This window comes from Macaca thibetana, chromosome 14 (assembly GCF_024542745.1).
Source record: "Macaca thibetana thibetana isolate TM-01 chromosome 14, ASM2454274v1, whole genome shotgun sequence".
NCBI lineage: Eukaryota > Metazoa > Chordata > Mammalia > Primates > Cercopithecidae > Macaca > Macaca thibetana.
Window position 1 is genome coordinate 43,234,519 of NC_065591.1, and position 23,879 is coordinate 43,258,397.

Below are 23,879 nucleotides of genomic sequence, written 5' to 3' on the forward strand. Positions count from 1 at the left end.
ATGTGTATATGTATACATATAACGTGTGTATATATGTGAGAGACAGAAAGAAACATATAAAGACACACACAAACAGAGAAAGAATATTTTTAAAAATATATTTCATGGTCAATGTATACTCATCTCTAAATCCACAATTACCTATGTGGTTCCGGGCAATTTCTTAAGTTTTTAGTAACTAGCTGTAAGTTCAAAATTTTACTTAGGTTATAATATAAGGGATACATATAGACTGTAAAATGTACTCACTCTTCTTACCCAACTTCTTTGTTTTGCCTACACAAAGAGGAAGAACTTTAGATAATAAAGGTTCATTGCATAGGAAAAACTACGGATTGTATGGTATAATAATTTATTAGTTCACTGAAAATGGGAGAACTGGAGAGTAATGCTTTAGGTTTTCTTTTTTCTTTTCTTTCTTTTTTTTTTTTTTTAAGATAGAGCCTCACTCTGCTGACAAGGCTGGAGTGCAGTGGCACAACTATGAAACTCCTGGGCTCCAGCAATCTTCCTGCTTCAGCCTCTCAAGTACTGGACTACAGGCACAATGCCCAACTAATTTTTTATTTTTTATTTTTTGTAGAGACAGGATCTTGTTATGTTGCCCAGGCTGAAACTATTAGAAATTTCATAGATAGGGTAAGATATTAAATAGGACTTTAAAAACAATTTTGAAGGGAATTCTAGAAAAACAGTAAAAATCAGTTTAAAAAGAAAACTTGGTATATTCATGAACAGAAAGAATGTCTAGGCTTAAACAGCAGGTTATGCTGCAAGACAGCCTGGTTAATTATTTAGGGGACCAGATTATAGCCAGACTTCAAAATGAAACTGTTATGAGAAAAAGTCCACATCTTCTTTTTCTTTGTATCCTGAATGCAAACTGTGTCCATTTATTACTGCATATTCACAGTACTCATCTACTTACCTGTAAGACTACAGGCCTTATCATCCCAGTGCACATATCTGTAGCCAAAAGAGCTATTGTATTGCCTCCAAACACAGAGTCTATCCAGTCAAAGGCCAGAATAGGATAAAACAACACTTAAAGAGTCTGGTATAAATTATCAACTACATTTACCCTTTTGTCTTCTATTTCCAACTCAAGACCTGTTTTTCTCAGATTTTTTTCAAACTCTTTTCTTCTTTCCTATGACCAAAAAAAAAAAAAAAATCAACACAATTATGCAGAACACTTTTGTTTTATTTGCTCAGTATTGACAGATTCAATATACAATGGCTGTGACTTTGGATAGCTCTCTGCCTCTCCCATGGTTGTATATAAAAGTGCTCCATCTGAATGTCAGGTACTGCTTTTCTCTTGTGCTATAATTCGCAACAACTACAAAAATGCAGTATATCCAGGAATAATCACCAGGAAATACGCAGAGCTTCTATCTGAAGAAATGCACAAAACTTTACTGAATAACGTAAATTTAAAAACTTTATAAACAGAGAGACATGCTCCAAGTTGAAAAGACTCACTATTACAAAGATCAATACTCTTCAAATAAACTATATATTTAATGGAATTTTAAGCCAATATGTCATCAAGACTTTTTAATCCAGAAGGACAAAATGGCTTCACTTAGCAAAAAGTAAACTTAAATTTAACTATAGGTCATTACTGAAAATAACCACTTGGGTGCCTAGTTTTTCATTTGTTTGCTTGTTTGTTTGTTTTGTAGTGACAGGATCTTGCTCTGTCACCCAGGCTGGAGTACAGTGTTGTGATCACAGCCCATTATAACATCAAACTCCTGGGCTCAAGTGATCCTCCCCAGCCTCCTCAGTAGCTGGGACTACAAGCAAGTATCTCCACACTTGGATACTTCAAAAAAAATTTTTTTTATAGAAACTGGGTCTCATTATCTGCCCAGGCTGGCCTTGAACTCCTGGCCTCAACTGATCCTCCTGCCTTAGCCTGCCAAAGCACTGGTATTACAGTTGTGAACCACCCATCCACCTTTATTAAAGCAATGTATTGATGACAAAAAAAAAGTATTTTTATATTTTTAAGACATTTTTATTGAGTTAAAATACACATATATAACTTACCATCTTTACCATTTTTAAGTGTACAGTTCAGTAGCAATAAATACATTTATACTGTTTTTCTCCCTTTATCTCCCTCCTTCCCCTTCCCTTTCCTGGCTTCTGGTAGCCACCAATCTACTCTATCTTGAGATTCACATTTTTACCTCCCACACATGAGTGAGAACATATGACATCTGTCTTTCCGTGCTTGGTTTATTTCACTTAACATAATGGCTTTGATAATATTTCGTTTTTTCAATGGCTGAAAAATATTCCATTATATGTATTTGCCACGTTTTCTTTACCATCCAATAATGGGCACTTTTCCTTTGCTGTGCAGAAGGTTTTTGGCTTGATATAATCCCAGTGGTCTATTTTTCCTTTAATTGCCTGGTCTTAACCAAAGAAGTCTGTCTAGATCAACATCCTGGAGCATTTCCCCAGTGTTTTCTTCTAGTAGTTTCAAAGTTTCAGTTCTTACAGTCAAAGCTTTAATCCACTTTGATTTGATCTTTTGTATGGTAAGAACTATGCGTCTGGTATCATTCTTCCATATAATTATCCAGTCTTATCAGCATCATCTATTGAAAAGCCTACCTTTTCTCCATTGTATGTACTTGGCCCCCTTTTCAAAGATGAGCTTGTTTTAAATGCATAGATTTAAATCTGGATTCTCTATTCTATTTCATTAGTCTGTGTGTCTGTTGTTATGCCAGTACCTTATTGAAGGTATGAGATGCAGGATAGTCATTTAGTTATGCACAGTTGGAAGAGAAATGTGGACTGGAAAAGTAAATTCAGGGATTGTATGATTAATGTATATAAAATCATAAAATATATTATTTTAAAACACTAAGACAGAATCATCAAATACATCAGCGTAAGTTAAGGAAAGGTGAGGATTAAGGACTGTGCCCTGAGGCACTTCAATACTAAGAGATTTAGGAGAAGACTGAGAAGGAGCAACTAGTGAAATAAGAAAAAAACTAAGATAATGTGGAGTCCTGGAAGCCACATGAAGAACATACACAATAGAAAAGAGAAGGATCAACTGTGTCAAATATTGCTAATAGGTCAAGTAAGATGAGGGCTAAGGCTTGACCACTGGATTTTATACAAGGAGATGGGCAGAGTGGCTGGGACGAAGGCTTGAAAAGAACGGGATTAATATATAATTGGGCAGAAAAAAATACAGAAATAGTAGATAATAGGAAAACTGGGACAAAAAGAGGGTTTTTATTCATAAATTTTTAATACAGAAAAATTAACAGCGTATTTGTTCATTGAAGAAAATGGCCTAGTAAAGAATATCAAATATAATTTAGGAGAAAGAGGAACTAATTTTAGGAGCAATATCCCAAAATAAGTATACAGAAATAAGTTAACAAAGCAGGCATTAAACTCCTATCCTTAGAAAGGCCTGGCTGCAACTTTCAAAAGGTTGGTCCTAGTGTCTGGGACTTGCTTTTCTGAAGAGTTCCTTCCACTCCCAGAACTGATAAGAGTGACTCATTTTGCCTATATTGTTTTTTCAAATAGTGTTATTTATGCTGAATATCTGCTTTCCTTCTGGGAGTATGAAATTTTGGTATGTGCTAAGCTGAAGGCGACAAGGTAACCAGCCCCTAATAAAAACCTAGTGCACTTTAATGGGCTTGCCCAATAGATATTTCACATATGTTTTCATACATTGTTGCTGGAAAAAGTAAGTGTATATCCTGTGATTCTACTGAGAGAAGAATCCTTACAAGCTTGCTCCTGGTTCCCTCCAGACTTTGTCCCATGAGCCTTTTCCCTTGCTGGTTTTGCTTTTTATCATTTCACTGTAATAAAATGTCTCCATAAGCATGACTATAAACTGAGTCCTGTGATTCTTTGTAATGAACCCCCAAACCTGAGGGCTATCTTTGGCACTCCTGAATAGTAGGCAAGAAGAAACAGAATGCAGGGCACACGTGGAGGAGTTGCCTTTAGGTAGAAGGATAAATAGTTGGTCTATGGTAACAGAGAGTAAGATAGCTTACACAAGCAAAAATCCTGGTGGATGGACAGATGTGGTAGTAGAAATTTATAGGTTTTCTCTTCTTGCTTCAGTTTTCTCAATGAAGCAGAAAAATGTGATCAGCTAAGCTTGAAGATGGGAGGAGGTGTTGTAGGTGTGAGAGAGAAAAAAACATTATAAAACAGTCATCTAAGAAAGTGGGAGGCAATAGAATATGGAAGGAAAGTATGATTGCCACAAAGCATAAGGACCCAGTTAAGGTCCATGGGCACGAATGTAAGGTAAAGTCAGTCAGTAAATTGTAAGTTTTCCTTTCTGCATGTGTGCTGGCATGTAGTAGGTGGGGCTGGGTTTAACTAAAGTTGTTGTTTTGTCAAGCACAACTGGGAGAGGGGAAAGGGACTTGATGAGATATGTAACACAGTAATTACAATTGTTGACCATGAGACATAAACTGAATAAAGAGTGAGAGGGGAATAAGAGCAGCAAAAATCAGTAAGATGATTGCATCTTATCTGGTCCTGGTGAGGTGGAAGGAGGAAGAATGTGGATCAGAAAGATGTGAGGTGTAATCAGACAGTTGTACACATAGAATGAAATTATAAATAGTTGCAGTTATTAGTAATGACAAGTTCTAGGTGAGTGAATGGCTGAGTAGAAGCTAAGATCATTGGAAAAGGGAGTTCAAGGAACAGAGAGGCCAGGGTGTCAAAATAATCATCCAAGTATGAATTGATATTATCAATGATTTAAAAAGATTGCTGGAAAGACTGACAGTGATCTAGGAGCTAAAATTGTTGAGGAATAGAAGATGCAGAGACAGATAAATAACAAAAACTATTCAGGATAATAATAAATCTGATGAGATTTAAAGCTCAGGAATTTCAGGGACAAGTGAAGGAGAACATTAGCGACAAGATACAAGGAGGGCAAGCAGCACTTACCCCATCTCTAGGGAAATGCTCTGTAAAGAAAAATAACCATCATTTGAGAGGACTGCTACAGGAATGTTCAGAGAAGAGATGAAAATGATGACGGTTCATGAATTTCAGAGGCCTGGTAGAAGGCTTTCTAGACAGTGGGTGGAAAAAAGGGACAGACCTGTATGTGTACAGAGTCTTGGGGGAATAATATCTTTATTTTTACTTTTTATTTTATATGACATTTATTTTGTAAGTATATAAGTAAATGTGTGTATAAAAATGGATTAATTTATGATTTCAAATACTGAGTATTTATCGAGCATCCATTATAATCCAACCACTGTTCTAGGATTTGGGTATATAGCGATAAATAAGACAAAGTACTTGGCCTCATAAACTTAATTTATAGTGTTGGAGACAGCAAACAAGTAAAAACATGAACAAATAAGCTCATAAAGTGATGTGTAATACAAATAAAACAAAATCAGGAATAGAGCACAATATAAAGGCTATACCTGGAGGAATAGATTAGTCATACGTTTCCAAAATGAAAATATCATACAAAAGGCAATTATCATATTCAGACACATACCTCAAATTTTGGATGTTACATTTAATACTAAAGTGAGCTATAAAAAGAATCAGATACTTGGAAGAAGAAGAAAAAGAAGTTAGCATGCAAAATATCCAAAAAATAACATTGACTTTACATGTCTCTTCTTAAGCTGCCTACTTTACAGTTATCTCGCTCAGTTTAAGGTTTCAGTAACACTTAAGGGCTTTTCACTTTTACAACATAATTCAATGCAGATATCCATGTGAAACTATAAAATGTGCTTCTTTTTATTATTCCCACTTCTCTTATAACGCACTTACCGCCTTTAACTCTGCGTCTTTCTTTATGTCATCAGCATAGGAAAGCACAAAATCGATTTGCCTAATCCCGTCTCGGAAGAAGATAGAATCTTTGCTTTGCTGATTTTTTTGAAACTGCAGGAGACATAAATGACACAATTGTAAATTATAGTTTTATTCTGAAATGGCAAAAGCACAAAAGGAATTATTTATAATTTGGTCACCAGCTACTTTTTTTTCAGTCTTGAAATGACAAGTCAAGACAAATAACCAGAGTTTTTAGCAACAGATTATGTTTTGTTTTATAGTGAAATTCCATATAAAAGATTAAGCAATAATGACTCAGGAAGAAGATAAGCATGTTAACTACATGGACATACAACAAAAATGCTGCAAACATACCAAAATATGAAATGGATATATATTACACACACACACACACACACACACACACATTGATCCCAAAATGCACAGAGACTGACTTGTTATCTTTATTAAACAACATCTCACGTAGTCCACTAAATAATTCATGGCTACATGCAAATTTGGGGGTACAATTAATTACAAACCAATTAATGGAGTCTCACTATAAGAAAACAAATGTATGATTAATGTTTATTCTATGTTTTTATAAAATTGTCACTTCCTAATTCAACTTTGTAAGGATTAAAATAAAATCAAGGTGCAGTTAAATATTAGAAAGCAAGTAGCTTATTAGCTGGCATCACAAGTTAAGTTTCATGCAACTCGCCCTTCAACCTCAATTTCACAGGTGAGCAAAAATCAATTCTTTGTTTAAATTTGCAAGAATTATCTCAGTATAATAATTACACTTATAAGTCCAACTTTCACATGTTGTGTAGTTAGTTCATTAGTTCCTTCACTTTAAAAACAGCAAAAATATGACAGCGCTTCAGAAGAAAGAGATTTCATGTTTGACTGATTTGGTTTTCTTTTAAAGTTTATATCTAATATTTAATATTCATAATAGCCTACATGTATTATTATACTTAGAATTATGCAAATAGATAATACAGTGGCTGTCAATGAGATAATCTTCCAATTGCTTTAGCTCACCTGCGAATGAGTAACTATATGGTTTTAATTTTGACAACCAGTGTTTCTATTAATTTATGAGTTTCTTTTATTGTGTACCCTATGGGATTATTTTACCCAAGTCAGGTGAGACAGGCCTCCCAGAAAAAGGAATGGATGAGGATCAGTTATATGCGAATAAGCCATAAGTCTCATGTTTGATCTGTGGTCTATGAACAAAGTAAGAGCATTTACATAGCTAATGAAAAGCTGATGTGTCTCAGAAAAAAACTAGCTCCCAATGCACAGGAAGAAATGAGTGGAAAAGGGAACAAATAAATTAAAAAAAAAAAATCTAAGGAATCTAGAGATTAAGTGCCAAGATATAGTGACTCAAATGTTATGTCTGAGTTCTCTTCACCTCAGCCAAAGAATGCATAACCATCTTCTATTTCCTAAAAGAAAGTAAAAGAATCTGAGAAAAATCAAACTGCTATCACACTACACTTTGCTTATAAATCACTAAAAATTGAAAAGAAAGAAAAAACAAAACCAAACAAACCATTGGCACTCTTGTAAATCATCACAGCGTTGGCATCTTATGAAATCCACCAAAATTCTTGGAAGGCAACTGAGGCAGAAATAATATACTACTTAGACTAAATAAAATCAAAGCTCAAAAATTAGAAGAAAAAAATAGTACTCTTGCTCTAAGTCTGTGACAGTCACATTTTGTATGATAGGGGTTTTTTGTTGTTTTTGTTTTGTTTTGTTTTCAAAAACTAATATATTAACAGGTACTTATATTGTTTACACAAGCTAAATCTGGGTACACAAAGAGCAGTTCTGGTGACAGAACATGTGCACACAGGAATTAACAAAACTTATATTCAGAGTATTTGACTAGAAAATAGACAAAGTAGCTAAGAGAATAGTAACTCCAGTGATTTTCCTGAGTGCTCAGTCAAAAATAGGTAAACATACTGTCGTCCTGAAGGCCAAAGGCTAGCTAGGAAAACCCGAATTTCTATCATTATATCACACCCTGACGATACACTATAAATCTGTTTTAAATACGGGAAAAAAAATCACTGGGAGCCTTGTAAGTCACCATGAGGGACATGTCTCAGGACTACCAATAAAAATCAGTTAAGGCTGAGGCAGAAAAATCTGATAATTCTGTCACATATAACTGAATGTTACTAAAACATATCATGATTTTGTTTTGCTCAAAACATGACATAAATACATTTTGTAGTATGTGTGGGCATTTGTGTTTGTACTTGGCTTGTCCTTAGAAATACCTATTTGTAATTATGTAAACATCTGAGTGGCTTCTCTGTAAAGGATGTAGTTATCCTGTGGTTCAAAAACCTGAATTACCGGCTGGGTGTGGTGGTTCATGCCTGTAATCCCAGCACTTTGAGAGGCTGAGGCAAGATGATTGTTTGAGCTCAGGAGTTCGAGACCAGCCTGGACAACATGGTGAAACCACTCATCTCTCCTAAAAATACAAAAATTAGCTGAGCATAGTGGCATGCCCCTGTGGTCCCAGTTACTCAGGAGGCTGAGGTGGGAGGATTACATGAGCCCAGGAGGTTGAGGCTGCAGTGAGCCGTAATTGCACCACTGCACTCCAGCCTGGGCGACAGAGTGAGACTCTATCTGAAAACAAAACAAAATAAAACCCTGCATTGCTGATGAAAGTTCATAAACCTCTGAAACTGTATGAATTGTGTGTGTGTGTGTGTGTGTGTGTGTGTGTGTATACATTTTAGGAAGAGGATCTACAGATTTAATCTAATCCAAAACAAATTAAGAATCACTATTCTTAAACTTCAGTTGCCTGGGGACTAGGAATCAGTGACAACGTTCCCCTAAATCAAAGTATTCTATTAGAAGAAAAATAACTAAGGCTACCACTGCAGCCATTCAGAGCATAAGCAGCATCATTCAGCACTGGTTTTACCATAAGCCGCCGCCTCAGGAACAAATTGAATCGCTTTGCAGGCTGTGAAGCAACCAACAAAGAATTAGCAATTCCTGCCCAGAATTACAGTAAAGATTCCAAAAACAGACACAGACAAACTAACCCTCAATATGATCATTTTATAAATGTATGTGTGTGTGTTTGTGTGCATGACATTTCAAACTGGAGGATACAAATTAGCAAGGAAAAGAGAAGAAAAAAATGGGAAGAAAGCAATTAACATGTAAAGAAAATAAGGAGACTTCAAAGTAAATTTTCCTAAATTCTTTAAACAGAGACTAAACATAACAAATATTTGTGGATTTATATTTTATTATATTTATTTCAACTTTTTTTTAAGTTCAGGGGTACCTGTGCAGGATGTGTAGATTTGTTACATAAGGAAATATGTGTCACGGGGGTTGGTTTTACAGATTATTTCATCACCCAGGTATTAAGCATAGTACCCAGTAGTTATTTTTCCTGCTTCTCTCCCACCTCCCATCCTCCACCCTCCGAAAGACCCCATTGTGTTGCTTCCTTCTATGTGTCCGTGTGTCCTCATCATTTAGCTCCCACTTATCAGTAAGAGAACATGCAGTATTTGGTTTTCTGTTTTTCTGTTAGTTTGCTAAGGATAATGGCCTCCAGTTTCATTCATGTCCCTGCAAAGAACATAATTAAGGAAGAGAAAAATAACGATAATAAAGGAAAACATGAAAATAATAAAAATATAGAGTAAAAGAGATATTTTGTTAAGTATGCCTGTATATAACCAGGAAAAGAAAGCAAAATTACTACATTTATACTGAGATGATGTGTAGTATGGAAAGTTTACCCAGGGTTTTTTTTTTTTTAATTTCATGAACATGCAATATACTAGATTACCAAAAAAGTCATTCAGTTATTCAAATGCTGAGTTGTCTCCAATCTTCAATTACATGGTCATTATTTAAAACACAAGGTCAATTACCTAAAAATATCTGGGATACTCAACTATATTTTAAAGAAAACCAAACCTATAGCATAAATGAGCAAGAATTGAGTGTATTTTATACTGTAATGAATGGATAAATAATCCAATACAATTTCTTAACCTAGTCTCTTCCTGGAATAGGCTGAAGAAGTCTAAGCAACTGGTGAAACTATTGGAGTGAAAATTTCTGCCCTGTAAACTAATGCCTTCCATATGTAGATAGAGGAGTTAATATTGCTGTTATTTAAAAATACAAAAGATATAAGACAAACATTGGTCATTGCATAAAATATATTTTAAACTATATTATTTTGATGGCCTGAAATTTTTCACTTCAGCATTTTTATTTTCTTGGCATCTTTCACGAGATTCACAGGTTACTATTTTTCTCAGATGCTTTCCCTAAACTCATTAAAGAATTGTTAAGACAAATGAAAGAGTCCCACACTAAAGGACCATGCAGGGCCATATTATGACTTCCATGGATCATAGACCTAAACATAAAAACTAAAACTATAAAACTGAAGAAAATCTTAGAAAATCTCCCCCACTTTGGTGTAGGCAAATATTTCTTAAATAGAACACAAAAAGCATGGATGATAAAAGATAAAATATGAGAAATTGAACTTCTATACTTCTAAATGTGCTTTTCTAAGAACACTGCATGTAAACGAAAAGGCAAGCAACAAATTGGAAGAAAATGTTCACAATAAGTAAGATTGACAATGGTCTCGCATCCAGAATACATAAACAACTCTTACAAGTCAATACAAAGATAATCAACTCAATTTTTTTAAATGCAGAAAAGATTTGAATGGTTTACAAAAGAAGATCTATGAATGTCCAATATGCCCATGAAAAGATGGGCAACATCATTATTTATAAAAGAAATGAGAGTTGAAATCACAAGATATTACTACTCATCCACTAGAATTACTGAAATTAAAAAGCTATCAATATCAATATCAAATGCTGGTGAAGATGTACAGCAAATAGAACTCTTATACATTGCTGGTAGGAATAAAATATGGTACAACCACTTTCAAAAATAGTGTGACAGTTTTACATAAAGTTACACCTATATTTTCCACATGACCCAGAAATTCTACTCCTAGGAAATTACCCAAGATTAATGAAAACATACATCTCTAAAAACACTTCTTACATGAATGTTCATAACAGCCTTATTCATAATGGTCTTCAAACTGAAAACTATCCAAATATCCATCAATGGGTGAGTAGACAAATAAATTTCAGTATACCTATACAATGAAATATTACTGAGCCATAAAATAAAATAAACAATGATATCTCTAGTACAGATATATTCAAAAAGAATCAATTTACTAGTAATATTGGAGTTTTGGATGAGTCTTAGAAGCATTATGATGAGCAAAAGCAGCTAGAAGCCAGATACAAACTAGTGCATACTGTAAAATCCCATTTATATATTATATTAGGAAGAAAAAAAATCAGCAGTTGCCTAGAATAGGGTAGGAGGAAAACTGCTAAGGGGAACTTTTTGAGGAAAAGGAAATCTTCTACATGAATTTTGTTAAAACTCATCAAACTACACACTTAAAAAGGGTGAATTTTATTGTGTCTAATGTAGAACCAATGAAGATAAAACCTTTTTTTTTTAATTTCGGACTTGAGCAATGAAAAGAATATATTGCGTGTTGTTGCTGAGATGGAAAAGACTTCAGACAAACAGGCTTTTTGGTAGGGGAAGATCAAGAATTACATTTTGGACATATTAATCTTGAGATATCTTTCAGACATCCACATGCATATAATAAGAAAGCATTTGGATATTTAAAACTGAAGTTGAGGAGAAATGACTACACTCGAAACTTAAATTTGAGAATTGAGATGGCATATCAATTGTATTTAAAGCCATGAAACTGGATGAAATCACTAGGAGACTGAATTAATGACTGTATCATAAGGTGATAATATCTAAATATATTCACATATCAATTATAAATACTGTGCTAATATTCACACTAATTGCTTCTTGTCATTTTACTCAAAGGCCCCTTCTGATTGGTTTGTGCCTATGCCATATCAGTTATTAAATATTTGGAATATCATCCTTGAGGTTAACAAGGCCCATACTCCTTCAAAATCTGCTAATTGCATATCTGTCATTATTTAAGCAAACTTTAGTGTATCTTTTCAATTCCCATTCTTTGCTTACTAAACTCTAAATACTTACCTAACTATTCTGTCCAATCCCATATAGTAGTCACTTTAAGATAGGTTATCTTAAGCATAATAGTTTCCATCTTGCTATATTTCATTCAGTGGCTTTACTGTCCTTTCTATACTCACAATCTGTGTAACTATTTAGGTACTCATCCACTTTTCACTATTTTATTTCAAATAGAATTTTAAATTACATTAATTATTCTATATTTATAAAATAATTGATATTGAGTTTCTGTCATAATAATCACAGTAGAAACCGCAAGACTCTATTTTTTTACCCAAAAACATATCCAGTGATATTCCGTTGGTTTATCCCAGCACATTCGCTCTCCACTCCTCTCCACCCTGCTTTTGTCCTGTGCCAAAGAGCTCCCTTGACCTCTTGGTTCTCACGAATGATTGGAAAGAATAGATAGTGTTTTCCTTCCTAAGGTTGAATTCAGGAAGGCTGTGTCCCCTCACTAAAGGTCTTTGTGCCCCCTGATAATGTCTTTGGTATATGACTTTTTTCTTTTGGGTTCCAATAAGTGCTCCTTACACTATTCCCTTCAGTTCTATGGATTTTAATAAATTCAAGATTACTAGACCTATATATACAGAGATTCCCTTACACTCCATTTTTATAAAAGTTTTTATGAAGTCCTTCTTAAATTATCCTACACTGAATAGGCCTAACAGGACCCTGATTTATACAGATTTTTCTTTTGTGATATTTCTATGATAGAAAAGAAAAAAAAAAAAACATTCCTTGGGCACACAGTTGATTCTAGGACTGAGGCAGGAAATGTACCAGATGAGCTTGGAGCATCTTGTCAGAAAGTAGGAAAATACTCAAAACAAAACTAAGCACAACAATAGGGGTATGCCCAGGGAATACAGGAGTCAACTGAAAAGCTCCTGGCCAAGTGATATGGCTTATGTCTTGTAATTCCAACCACTCAGAAAGCTGAGATGGGAAGACTGCTTGAGCCCAGAAATTTGAGAGCAGCGTGACCAACACAGTGAGATCCAATTTTCAAAATAATAATAATAATAATAATAATAATAATTAGCTGGGTGTGGTGGTATACTCCTGTAATCTCAGGGAGGCCAAGGTGAGAGGATTACTTGAGCCCAGGAGTCTAAGGCCACAGTGAGCTATGATCATGCCACTGGACTCCAGTCTGGGCAACAGAGCAAGACGTTGTCACAAAAAAAAAAAAAAAAAAAAAAAAAACTTCCAATAGACAAAGCTAGAACAATTTGAGCAAGAAAATAAAGTAGTATTTGGTTTATAACTGGTTTATAACATAAAGCATAAAATAAATATCCAGAAGTACATACTGACAAAAAGAAAGGAAGAAAGATCTCCCACACACAAAAAACAATTCCAAATAATGGATTCACCTATAAGGAGTGAGAGCATAATCCCAATCTTTTTGTGTAGGCTGCAAATAGTGACTTTCATCCGAAGAATGCAGTATGGAAAGGGAGAAAAAAACAAAAGAGTAACTTTACAGTGAAGAAATCTGTTAAACGTTACTTCAAGCCAGGTAATCAAGGTTAAAACATTAAGGGTGATTAAGTCATGTTGACAGAATATACCCTTGATATGACATGAAGAGAACGACACTTCCATTATCTTCCTCCAAAAACACATAATCCAAGTCTAATCATAAAAAAAAAAAAAAATCAGGAAAGTCCCAATTGAAGGACATTCTACAAAACACCTGACCAGTACTCCTTGTCAAAGCTGTGAAGGATATAAAAACCAAAAGTACATGAAACTGTCACAACCAAGAGGAGCCTGAGGAGACATGACTACTAAATGCAATGCTGCATCCTCAATGAGATATTGGAATAGGAAAAGGATCTTAGGGGAAAACTAAGGAAATCTGGATAAAGCATGAACTTTATTTGATAATAATGCACCAATATAGGTTTATTGTTACAAATGTACCATACTAATGTAAAATTCTAATAATAGGAGAAAATGAGTGTGGGGTATAAGAAACTCTGTTTATATTTTCTTTATAATAAAATATAAAACGATATTAAAATAAAGTATATTTTTAAAAAGAAGCCTACTGTTAAACAAATTACTATTTAATCAAAGACAATGTCAACATTAGTGAATCAAATACCATACATCATTTTAAAGTCATTTAGAATTTAAAAATTAAATTATATGTATTTAACATATTTGGGGAAAGTATCTGCAACTTCTGTCACAGGCAAGGAGATAACAATAAATATGTAAAGAGCTCCAAAAAAATCAAGAGTAAAAAGAAAACTCTGACAGCAAATGGACAAGATATATGAACAGAGTGATCTAGCAAAATAAATTTAAATGACCACTCAATGCAGAAAAAGATGAATATCTCACATATGTGGTGAGAAATGCAATTTTAAATGATACTAAGAACTGTGCTAAGTGAAATAGCTCCCAATAGCCATTATCTATCTCACTACCATGAGACAGGCAAGAATCTAGAAGTGTAACAACACACTGCTGATAGGGTTGTGGGAAACAGGCACTCTCATAGGTTTTTACAAACACAAAAGGCAGGGGAATTTGGCAACATACTTGAAAATTACAAATTACATATACCTTTATTCTCTGATAAATGAATTCCATGTAGAAAAATAAAATGACCAAAATATTATAAGACTAATTCCCAAGAGTATTCATTTTAGCAACATTTGTAATAGCATTGGAAAAATAAACCAAACAAAAATGGTAACTATTATATAAAAAGACTGAGAGGACAAAGAAGAAAGATTTCTCTGAAAACACTTTGTTTCATATTTTTAACCTAAGATAGATTTACCTTCAAGCTAGTAAAGTATGATCTTCAGGGCATCTTACTTGCATCTGCCCCTTCCAAGGGTTTAGGAAGGACTCTAACAATGTGTTCTCATGATAAAATATTTTCGTCAATGTTTTAAAGTAAAATATTTTTCCATATGTTTCTTAAAGAGTGATACCAAAATTGTATAAGCTTTAGGCTCATCTAAATGCTATCTGATCTGTAGATTTCAACTTTGGAATCATGTAAAAATGCTTTATGTAGTTAAAAAAAAAAAAAGTAAAAATAAATTAAAAAAGAAAACAAACCAACAACATTTCAATTGTTTTAACTTGATCAATATCACAATCCTCATTCCAGAACACTAAAGATTAGTACCCTAGTGAAAAGCAAACTATCATCCTTGCTAAAATTATCAGTATAAGAATATAACTCTATTTCCCTATCTTCCCAAATGGAATTTTTTACTTACTAGGCAACTAATGAAAATGTTCGGGTCCCTTTACCAGCCTTTAAATTGACATTTAAGTTTGATTTTTAAATGAATTGTAATTTTTCATGATTATCTGCAGGCATGTACTTAGAGACAAGAAGAGTGATGCAATGGAGAAAGAATACTGAACTAAGCCTCAGAAACTTGAGTGCTAGTCAAGCATCAGCCTCTTAAACATATTGATAACACTGGTCAAGCCATTACACCTCTTAGACTCTTCATTTTCTCATAGAAAAAATAAAATCCAAGCAAAGTGTTATACTTAGTGTGTCATTCTTATTGATATGTCTGATGTGTTTCCCCCCTCAAAGAAACTGATTTTTTTTTCCTAAAGTAATACATTATCAAATACCATGTATGAGAGCATGTCAAATAACTGAACTGGAAAAGAGCATCACCATTGCAGACTACAAAAAATGCCCCATCTGTGTCCATGCAAGAAAGGATAGTACTGGTTGTTGCTTACCGTTGTTTCTTCATTGATGAGAAAGCTGGTCTCTCTGCTGCTCAGGCTCTGCTAACAGTACCAGGGAAGATATAATGTTATTATTAATAGTGCAGGTGGAGCAAAGGGAACTTTTACATTTCAGTAACAAAAACTCTGTAATCTCTATGCAGAAACACTTAATCTGGAACCATGTTAAATCATATGCAAAACTGTAGGCATATATATATATATATATATATATATATATATATATATATATATATGTATACATAGGCATGTGTGTCCATGTATGTGTCCTATGTATCTGTAAATGTGTCTGTGGGGCAGGGCGTGTTTGTGCAGTGAGGACAGACAGTGAGCTTCAGAGAGAAGCAGTATTTGGGAGGTAGCTTTCTCAAATCATAAAAAAAAATCAGATACAAGAAATGGTTAAGAACTACTACATTACTGAGAAATAACAAGGAGGTCTAATCTTTTTATGATGCTGCATCCTGAACAGGACCAACAGGAAGGGCAGAATTAATCGGCTATTTTACGCCCTTCAACAATTATTTGAAATCATTAAAGGGAATACCTTGGAAAATACACCATCAGGATTCTTAAGAATTTGAATTTATAACTCCTCCAAAAAAAGCCATACATGTATAAAAATACACATAAACCACTTATAATTAACACAATAGGGATGCCTCCCTCTGTGTATTGGGTAGATTCCCAATTCCTCAGGTTACATGATGGTCCACACACCACAGGACACAGACCTGAGATAACACCCAATCACTTATCAGCAGTCTCTAGTGACAGGTAGATATGGAGAGACAGCAACTAACAGAAATGATTGGAAATTCATGTCCAGATTGGAATTCACTTACCTTATTCTTGGAAAAATCACAATCAGTATCTCATTACACCCAAATAATGCTGGGGAAATCAGTTTTCAAAATAGCAGATAAAATGTGCAACAGACATATTTAAAACATACTCAAAGAGAACCTTGGAAATATACCCAGTGCTACAAAAGTAAAGTAACAGAATGTGGCAAAAGGCAGTAATTTCTCTGTGTTCTTTAAAAGAGAATGAAAGATAATTTTGAAAACATACAATTTTCATACTACTATATTTAATATAAATTACAAGATAATGCAATCTATTGTACTAAAGTAATACTGAAACGGTGGGGGGGAGGGAGTGGGAAGACTGAGAATCTGTGAGTAAATACAGGCCTAAAATACAGTTATAATTAGAATCCACTTATATGTGATTATATCTACTTGTGGACCTTGAATGAATTCCACTAGCTTGTTTAAATACAACAGATAGCAAATGAAGTTAACAAGCATCTTGATCACTTAATTCTGAAATAGTGGCCTCTAAAAATACACTGTGCAGCTATATTTCTACTAAGACAATAAATAAATTTATTATAGCTTCATTTATATTGACTCCTGATAAGTTTTTCCAATTATCCTAGAGAAATGTTAGTTGTTTTGCTTACAGAAGGATAGAAGAAAACCATATATTCAAAAGCAACCAGGCTAGTCACTTTACAAGCTCTCCCTTTAGGAAAAATCTTTGCTCTGATTTCCAATCAAAAGACATCGTTATAACTTCACTTTGCAGAATGTAAAATAAAATAACTATTTTGCTGAGTATGTCATTGTCTCATTTCTTACCAAGCTTAGTCTTAAGCAAAACGAGAATCCTTGATGTACTTTCAGACACAATTCTTAAAACAGCATTCTTAAAGAAATATTAAACAGTGAATAAGGAGCTTTAGAATCAGATTACCTGTGTTCAGAATCCCAGCTTCAAAACATAGGAGATATAACAATAAAACAATTTATATAGTTTCAGTTTGCCTCATAACTTTTTTCTTCAATTATATAAAACCCATTAAATATGTATGTAAAACTGATTACATTTGTAAACTTGAGCAAGTTAACCTCTCCAAACCATAACTTCCATACAGTGAGATTAAATAATGCAAGGGAAGTTCTCAATAAATTTTGGCTTTTTAAAATTAATGTTTGTTACTATCGAGTAATCATATAATAAGTATGTTAATAATGTGATACATGTTTAATTCACATGCATTTTCTGATTTCCAAAAAGATTGTAACAATGTCCAGTGATGGACTCATACTAATTGTAAATCAGAGGTAAAACTAGAATAGCTCTTTAAATATTTAAGCAATCATGAAAGTACAGAAGACCCTTTCAAAGTATAAAATAATTTTGAAATAATGAACCTAGAATTCCTACATATTCTTCTGTCTTGTAAAAGCCTAAACATTCATAATATCTATAAATTTGTTGCTGGACAAAATCCATTGATTTCTAGTCAATTCTGCCTCAATCCAATAGTTGAATGAATATGCTATAATACTTATTTTTTTGAAAATTGCCTGCCTCCTGTCCATAGATGGGGTGAAAAACAAATGACTGCAATGTGTAGAGCCTGTTTTTATTGCATTTGAGTGTCAGAAAAATTTAGCATTGAGGAAAGCGAAATAAGTTGTATTCACTTTTTTTAACTTTTTATTTTGCAATAACTATAGCTTCACAGGAATTTGCCAAAATAATACACAGAGATCCCATGTAACCCCTACCCAGTCTCCTCCAATGGTTATTTTCATCTTACATAACCATAGTAAAATATAATAATCAGGAAGTTGACACGAGTAATGTGTCTGTATAGTTGAAAGTAATTTTGTCACATTGGTAAGTTTGGGTAAGACTCAGCCCTGTCAAGGTATAGAGCTATTTCATCCACAAAGATCTCCCTCATACCACCTTTTTAAATTTATGTCCATTTTCCTTCCCCTCAACATCCAAGTCCCTAGAAATCACTAATTTGTTCTCCATCTGTATACTGTCATTTCAGGAGTGTCATAAAAATGGAATCATAACATATGTGTTCCTTTAAGATTTTTTTTCCACTTAGCATAATGTCCTGGAGATCTATCCAAGTTGTGTTTATTAATAGTTCATTCCTTTTTACTGATGGGTAGTTTTACATGATACGATTGTGCCACACTTTAACTATTCACCTGCTATAGGACATTTAGGTTATTTCCAGTTTTGGCTACTACAAATAAAGCTGCTATGAATATCTGTGTTTAGGTTTTGCGGGTGAATATATTTTTACATTTCTGCCAGATAAATCCCCAAGAATATGATTACCTAACTGACATGAAAATTACAATTTAGGTTTTTAAGAAACTGCCCAACAGTTTTCCAGAATGACTGTATCACTTTATATTTCACCAGCAATGTATGAGAGATCTAGTTTCTTTGCACCCTTACCAGTAAGTTGTATTGTCACTATTTTATATTTTAGCTCTTCTAATAGGCATATACTGATATCTACTTAGATCTTATTTTGCATTTCTTAGTGGCTAGTGATATTGAAGTTCTTTTCATATGTTTATTTGCCATCATATTTCCTGTTTAGTGAAAGATCTCAACATGTTTTTTGCCCACTTTCTAATTGGGCAGATTTTTTGTGTAAAATATTTAAATTGTATGGGTTCTTTAAAAATCACAGATATAAGTCCTTTGTCTGATATAGGATATGCAAATATTTATCCCAGTCTGTAGCCTGTCTACTCATCATCATAATAGGATCTTTCACAGAACAAGAATTCTTACATTTGATAAACTCCAATTTATCAATGCTTTTCGTTACTGTTTTTGTTTGCAGATATGAAATGACTACAAACTCTTCACCAAGACCTAATCTCCAAACAGTTTGATCCATTTTTTCTTCATAAAATTGTATAGTTTTATGTTTTACATTTAGTCTATGATCAATGTTGAATTAATTTTTGTATAAGTTATAAAATTAGGTTAAGTTCATAAGTTTGCCTACGAATATACAAATGTTCCAGCCTGTTTGTTCCATTGAATTGCTTTTGCATATTTGTCCAAAATCATTTGGCTGTACTTGTGTGGGACTATTTCTGGGATCTCTATTCTATTTCATTAATCTACATGCCTATCCTTCTCCAAATATCACACAGTCTTCATTAGACTGCAGCTAAAAAACAAGTCTTAAAATGAGATAGAGGGTTTTCTCCCACTTTCTTCTTTTTTTCACAATCATTTTCTCTTCTACTTCCTTTATATTTCCATAAAATTTTCTGAATAATCTTGCCTATGTCTATGAAATGTCATACAGACATTTTAACTTATATACCAATTTGAGTTTCCACATTCTTATTACTAGTATATAGAAATATAACTAATTTCTATATAATTTTCTCATTTATTACAACCTTCTTAAACTCAGTTGTAGGAAATTTTGTTTTTGTCTTTAATTTTGTAGATTTCTTGGGATTTTCTATGTATTTTGTCATGTCACCTGGAAATGGGGAGAGTTTTATTTGTCCCTTTCTGATCTGCATACCTTTCCTTTTATTTTCTTGTCTTATTGCAGTAACTGTCAGTACTATATTTAATGAGAAGGGTAAGTGAGGACATTTTGCCTTGTTACTGATCTTAGGAAGAAAGTATTCAGTCTTTTACTATTAAGTATACTATTAGTGTAAGTGTTGTGTGGATGCTCCTTATCAGGTTAAAGTAGTTCCTCTCTATTATTGATTTTCTGAGAGTTTGTGTTTGTTTTTAATAAAAGGAAGTTAAATTTTGACAATATAATTTTCTAATAAAAATCACATGATTTTTATTCTTTAGCATTTGGTGAATTATGTCAATTGTTTTTCAAAAAAATGAATGGAGACCAGGCGCAGTAGCTCATGCCTGTAATCTTAGCACTTAGGGAGGCCAAGGTAGGTGGATCACTTGAGATCAGGAGTTCGAGACCAGCCTGACTAATGTGGTGAAACCCCATCTCTACTAAAATTATAAATATTAGCCAGGTGTGGTGGAACCTGTAGTTCCAGCTTCTTGGGAGAGGAAGGAGAATCGCTTAAACCTGGGAGGTGGAGGTTGCAGTGAGCCAAGATCGCACCACTCCACTCCAGCCTGGGTGACAGAGCAAAACTCTGTCCCTTCCCACACACACATACAAATGAATGGAGCCTTACATCGATACAGTAAACCCCACCTGGCCATGTTGCATAATTATTTTTATATTACTGAATTTTATTTGCTAATATTTTACTAAGGATTTTTGTTTCTACATACATGAGAGATAAAATTTGTAGTTTTGTTTTTTTGTTTTGTTTTGTTTTGTTTTTAACTGTCTGTCTCTTTTGGTACCAAAGTAAAGTAGGGCTCTGACATGAATTGAGAAGCATCTGTTTTTCTTCTATTTTCTGGAAGATATTGTATAAAATTAATGTTAATTCTTCTTTAAACATTTGGTAGAATTCTCCAATGAGACCATTTAAGCCTGGAGATGCCTTTTAGGAGAATTTAAAAATTACACATTCAGTTTACTTAGTAGCTACAGGGCTATTCAAATTATTGTTTTAATGTTGAGTGGATTATAGTAGTTTGTGCTTCTTGAGGAATTGGTCCATTTCATCTTAGTTGTCAAATTTATGTGTGTAGAGTTGTTAGTAGTATTCCTTTATTATCTTTTTGGTATCTACAGAGTCCATATTGATATGTCCTGTTTTATTCCTGATATTGGTTATGTATGTCCCAGCCCAACCCCCTTTCTGCCAGTCTGGCTAGAAGTTTGCCAATTTTATGTATCTTTCCAAAGAAACAGCTTTTGGTTTCAATTATTGTCTCTAATACTTTCTGGTTTTCAATTGCTTTTATTATTATTTCCTTATTCTACTTGCTTTGGGCTTGTTTTGCTCTACTTTCCTATTTATTTATTTATTTATTTATTTATTTATTTAGAGACAGAGTTTCACTCTTGTTGCGCAGGCTGGAGTGCAATGGCGTGATCTCAGCTCACTGCAACCACTGCCTCCTGGTTTCAAGTGATTCTCCTTACTCAGCCTCTGGAGTAGCTTTGATTACAGGCATCTGCCACCATGCCTGGTTAATTTGTTATATTTTTAGTAGAGACAGGGTTTTAACATGTTGGACAGGCTGGTCTTGAACTCCTGACCTCAGGTGATCCACCCGCCTTGGCCTCCCGAAGTGCAGGGATTACAGGTGTAAGCCACCGCTCCCGGCCTCTATTTTCTTAAGTTGGAAGCTTATTACATATTTGAGACTTCTCCTCCTTACTAATATAAACATTTATTGCTACAAATTTCCTTCTCATTACTGCTTTGGCTACATCTTTCAAATGATGATATGTTCCAAATTCCCTTTTATTTAGTTCAATTTTATTTGTCCCCCACCCCTCTCCTTGAGAACTTCTTTGACCCTCTAGATTATTTAGAAGTTGTACATGCTCCTGTTACATTTCTAACTTTATTCTATTGTGATCAGAAAACATACTCTGTATGATTTCAATTCTTTCAAATTTGTTGAGGTTTGTTTTATGGCCCAGGATATAGTCTATCTTGGTATATAATATGGTTTGATTCTGTGTCCCAACCCTAATCTCATCTAGAATTGTAATACCCATGTGTCAGGAGAGGGACCTGGTAGGAGGTAATTGGATCATGGGGATGGTGTCCCCCATGCTTTTCTCATGATAGTGAGTGAGTCCTCATGAGATCTGATGGTTTAAAAGTGTGGCACTTCCTCCCTTGCTCTCTCTCTCTCTCCTTCTCTGTCATGGTAAAGACATGGTTGCTTCCCCTTCGCCATCTGCCATAATCATGTTTCCTGAGGCCTTCCAATCATGCTCCCTGTTAGGCCTGTGGAACTGTGAGTCAATTAAACTTCTTTTATTCATAAATTAACCAGTCTCAGGTAGTTCTTTGTAGCAGTGTGAAAACAAATTAATACAGTATATATTCTTTCATCACTTGAAATATTCTACTGTTGTTAGGTGGAGTAGTCTATAAATATAAGTGATATCCTATTGGTTGATGATGTTGAGTTTATCCATGTCCTTGCTGGTTTTCTATTTAGTTGTTCCATCTATAGGGATACTGAGGTATCCAGTTATAATTAGTTATAATTACAGATTTTGTGTAATACTTCTTTCTTTTTTATTAGTTTTTGATTAACATATTATGATGCTGTTATTTTGTGCATGCTCCTTTAGTACTGCTATAGGTTCTTATTGGATAGACCCTTTTATCATAATTAATGTCCCACTATGTCCTGGTAATTGTATTTTCTCTAAAGTATTCTTTACATATATTAATGTAGCACTCCTTTATTATAATTAATGTTTGTATAAATTTATTGTGATAATGTAGTTTTTTTGATGCATTTATTATCATGTTTTTACTCCACTTTGCAAATCTGTCTTTTAATTGGTATGCTTAGACCATTTACATTTCATGACATTCCTGATGTATTAGGAATTAATTGTGCCATTTTATCTTTTTTTTTTTTTGGTTTATTCCCTATGTCTATGTTTCTGTTTTATTTTTCAGGAATTTATGTGGGTTACTGGAACATTTTTTATAATTTTATTTGAGTACATTTCATTGTATAGTTTTTTAAATGGTTGCTCTTGATATTACATAATATATATATAAATTTATCACAGTCTAGATGTGTACATACTTTACTAGTCAACTGAAATAGAAAATCCTTAATTACCTTTACAGCCCCAAAACTTCTTTGTTTATAATACACTTGTATTAAATATTTATCTGCATATATAGAGAACCACAACAGACAGTTAAATTTTTTAATTTGACTATAAAACAGTTTAGAAAACTGGGTGCCCTACATCGCAGCCACTCCAGCTCCAGCCATGGCTAAAAAGGGTGAACATACAACTCAGGCCATTGCATCAGGGGGTGCAAGCCCCAAGGCCTGGCAGCTTTCATGTGGTGCTGGCCCTGCAGGTGTGCAGAAGACAAGAGTTAAGCTCTGGGAGCCTCTGCCTAAATTTCAGAGGATTTATAAAAACACCTGGATGCCCCAGCAGAAGCCTGCTGCAGGAGCACAGTCCTCATGGAGAACCTCTACTAGGACAATGCAGAGGGGAAATGTGGGATTGGAGCCCTCACACAGTATCCACAATGGGGCACTGTCTAATGGTGCTGTGTGAAGAGGACCACCACCCTCCAGATTCCAGAAAGATAAATCTACCCACAGCTTGCATCACGTGTCTGGAAATGCCACAGACACTGAAGGCCAGC

General features: G+C 34.1%; 1 protein-coding gene across 7 annotated transcripts in view; it reads right to left on the reverse strand.

Annotated features, from left to right (window-relative positions):
- The window catches only part of ANO5 (anoctamin 5), a 99,824-nt gene that overhangs the window by 58,892 nt on the left and 17,053 nt on the right, over positions 1–23,879 (reverse strand). For 3 of the 7 annotated variants that reach the window (XM_050755364.1, XM_050755360.1, XM_050755359.1), the window contains exons 3-6: positions 15,757–15,807; positions 8,822–8,863; positions 5,839–5,952; positions 1,082–1,150 (exon numbers count right to left, since the gene is read on the reverse strand). In XM_050755364.1, the coding sequence (XP_050611321.1) occupies positions 1,082–1,150; positions 5,839–5,952; positions 8,822–8,863; positions 15,757–15,807 (276 nt within the window). The remainder of the gene's footprint in view (positions 1–1,081; positions 1,151–5,838; positions 5,953–8,821; positions 8,864–15,756; positions 15,808–23,879) is intronic. The other 4 variants (XM_050755365.1, XM_050755361.1, XM_050755363.1 and 1 more) reach the window with 3 other exon arrangements.